Source organism: Cicer arietinum, unplaced genomic scaffold (assembly GCF_000331145.2).
Source record: "Cicer arietinum cultivar CDC Frontier isolate Library 1 unplaced genomic scaffold, Cicar.CDCFrontier_v2.0 Ca_scaffold_3941_v2.0, whole genome shotgun sequence".
In the NCBI taxonomy this organism is placed as follows: Eukaryota; Viridiplantae; Streptophyta; class Magnoliopsida; order Fabales; family Fabaceae; genus Cicer; species Cicer arietinum.
The window spans coordinates 6,844-9,034 of record NW_027337590.1 but is presented as its reverse complement, the minus strand read 5'-3'; the positions used below and the strand labels follow the sequence as shown (position 1 = coordinate 9,034).

General features: G+C 28.9%; 1 protein-coding gene across 1 annotated transcript; it reads left to right on the top strand.

Moving 5' to 3' along the window:
• Positions 1-288: 288 nt before the first annotated feature.
• On the top strand, positions 289-1,070 carry LOC101494277 (SKP1-like protein 14). Its single transcript, XM_004517028.4, has one exon. The coding sequence runs from the start codon at positions 404-406 to the stop codon at positions 866-868; it is 465 nt and encodes a 154-aa protein (XP_004517085.1). The 5' UTR covers positions 289-403; the 3' UTR covers positions 869-1,070.
• Positions 1,071-2,191: the final 1,121 nt, after the last annotated feature.

Below are 2,191 nucleotides of genomic sequence, written 5' to 3'. Positions count from 1 at the left end.
CGTTTAATTTTACTAAAAAAAACAATATTTATTGATTTAAATTACAAAATACTCGATACAAAACAAAATTTAATTTGTTAAAAATATAAAAGTAAATCTAGATTAAACTGTAATAATGAATCAAATCATATATTTTTACACTACCGAGAATCATGAAAATCTTAGATAATTTTCTGTAAAAAAAATTATATATAGATATTAAAAGATTTATAAAAAATAAAATAAAATAAATCTTTTATGAGATTTATCTTTTACTAGCCTAACCGGTGTATCGTTTTTCTCTCAACCATGCCTGTATAAATATAAGGGTTGAAGCGTTTTTTTCTATTATAAAGTATCGTGGTTACTTAATTTTCTCTCGTATCCTTAATTCTCTCACTCAAATATTCTTTCGTTGAAAACTATGGCTGCAGAAAAATCATCAATGATCACGTTGGTGGCCGCAGACAACTCTGTTTTTGAGGTAGAAGCTAATATCGCGAAGGAGATGAAAACCGTACAATCTTATATCGACGAATTCGATCAAAACACCGTTCAAATTCCTCTACCTAATGTATTCAGCAACGATCTCGCCATGATAATCGAGTATTGTAAGAAACACGCTTCAGAGGAAGAATCTAAAGAAGCAAAAGAGGAGTTTGATGTTGAATTCGTGAAGAGGATGAAAAGCGATGACAAATTACGGCTCATTCAGGCGGCAAGTTATCTCAACATTGAAAGTCTTCTTCAATTTTTGGCAAAGGCTATTGCTGATGAAATTAAAAACCAGAGTGTGGAATTTGTTCGTGACTATTTTCACATCGAGAATGATTTTACGCCGGAGGAAGAATCCGAGTTACGCAAAGAGAATGAATGGGCTTTTAAATAGTGATTTGTTTATTGGATTCGAAAATAAGATTAGAAATTAGAAATTGAATGTAGATTATTTGGTTAAGTTGTATGGAAAATAGTTCAATTGTGCGATTTGATTTGATAGTGTTTTTTATATAATTATTTGATTGTATTTCCTGTTTTTATTTTCTCTATTTTCTGCAAATTGATAAAAAATGAAGTATCGTAAATTAAATCAATTCTTGATCTTGGTTCTTAAATTGATACTTAAATTGATTCTTAAATTGATACTTTTTATAAGATGATGATGTGAAATCGATAGTGATACAATTATAAAATTGACCATTAATTAATGTTACTTTGATTATTAAAAAGTGATTTGTTTATTAGATTCTAAAATAAGATTAGAAATTATTGTATTTGTGTTAGAAGAAATTTGAGTGTTGAATTTTTTTATCTTGCTTCTTAAATTTATACTTTTCTTATTATAAGATGATGATGTGAAATCAATAGCTGTTGGATTAAAATTTAGATTGTTAGTTAAGTGATAAGAGTTGGATTAAAATTTGGATTGTTAGTTAAGTGATCAACACTGAAGTTAAAATTTAAATTGTTTGATCTTAATCAAACAATTATTGATATTTTAAATGCTGCAGATTTTCCAAAGTTGAGCTATAAACATTACTCTTTTTGATCCATGTTTAAAGAATTTAAACTCGAGGTTAGATATGGCATTGTCGTACCTATTCCACCAAATATCATATATTGGCTAATAATTTTTAGGTTAATTATTCGTTTGATCCTATATTTTTTCTTTCAAGTTTTGATCCTTTAAATATGATTATGTTAGTTAGTTCTAGCTCAACTAACAAATGTCAATATTGTTAGGTTGAACGTTTTGTTCTGGGTTTGAAATTAGTAGAATTATAAGAAAACGCACTTTAAAATGGGCAAATGATGCAGCATGAGCTTCAAGAGCCTGACGACGATGCTGATCCACATAGAAAAGTTGCATGTTCCCTTTAACCAATTGTGGCCTCTATAATGCAAAATAATATAAAGAAATAAACCAAATAGATTAGGCTTGCTAAAGATCACAGTTGAAAGAACATAATTGTCTATACAATTATACACAATAAATGTGGCTGAGACAAAGGTGAAGATAAGCATATATGGTATGAATGAAAAAGCTAATTATAGTTGAAAATTTGAAATGAGTTTCCCTATGATAGCCAACAATGACAGGAAGAAGATATATACCTCGGGGGAACCAGGAGCAATACCAATCAAGACCAACCATTTTTCTGTAGGGTTGCATCGATAATTGATTATCTGGTTGTTTGTCAAATTTGTTGTTGCT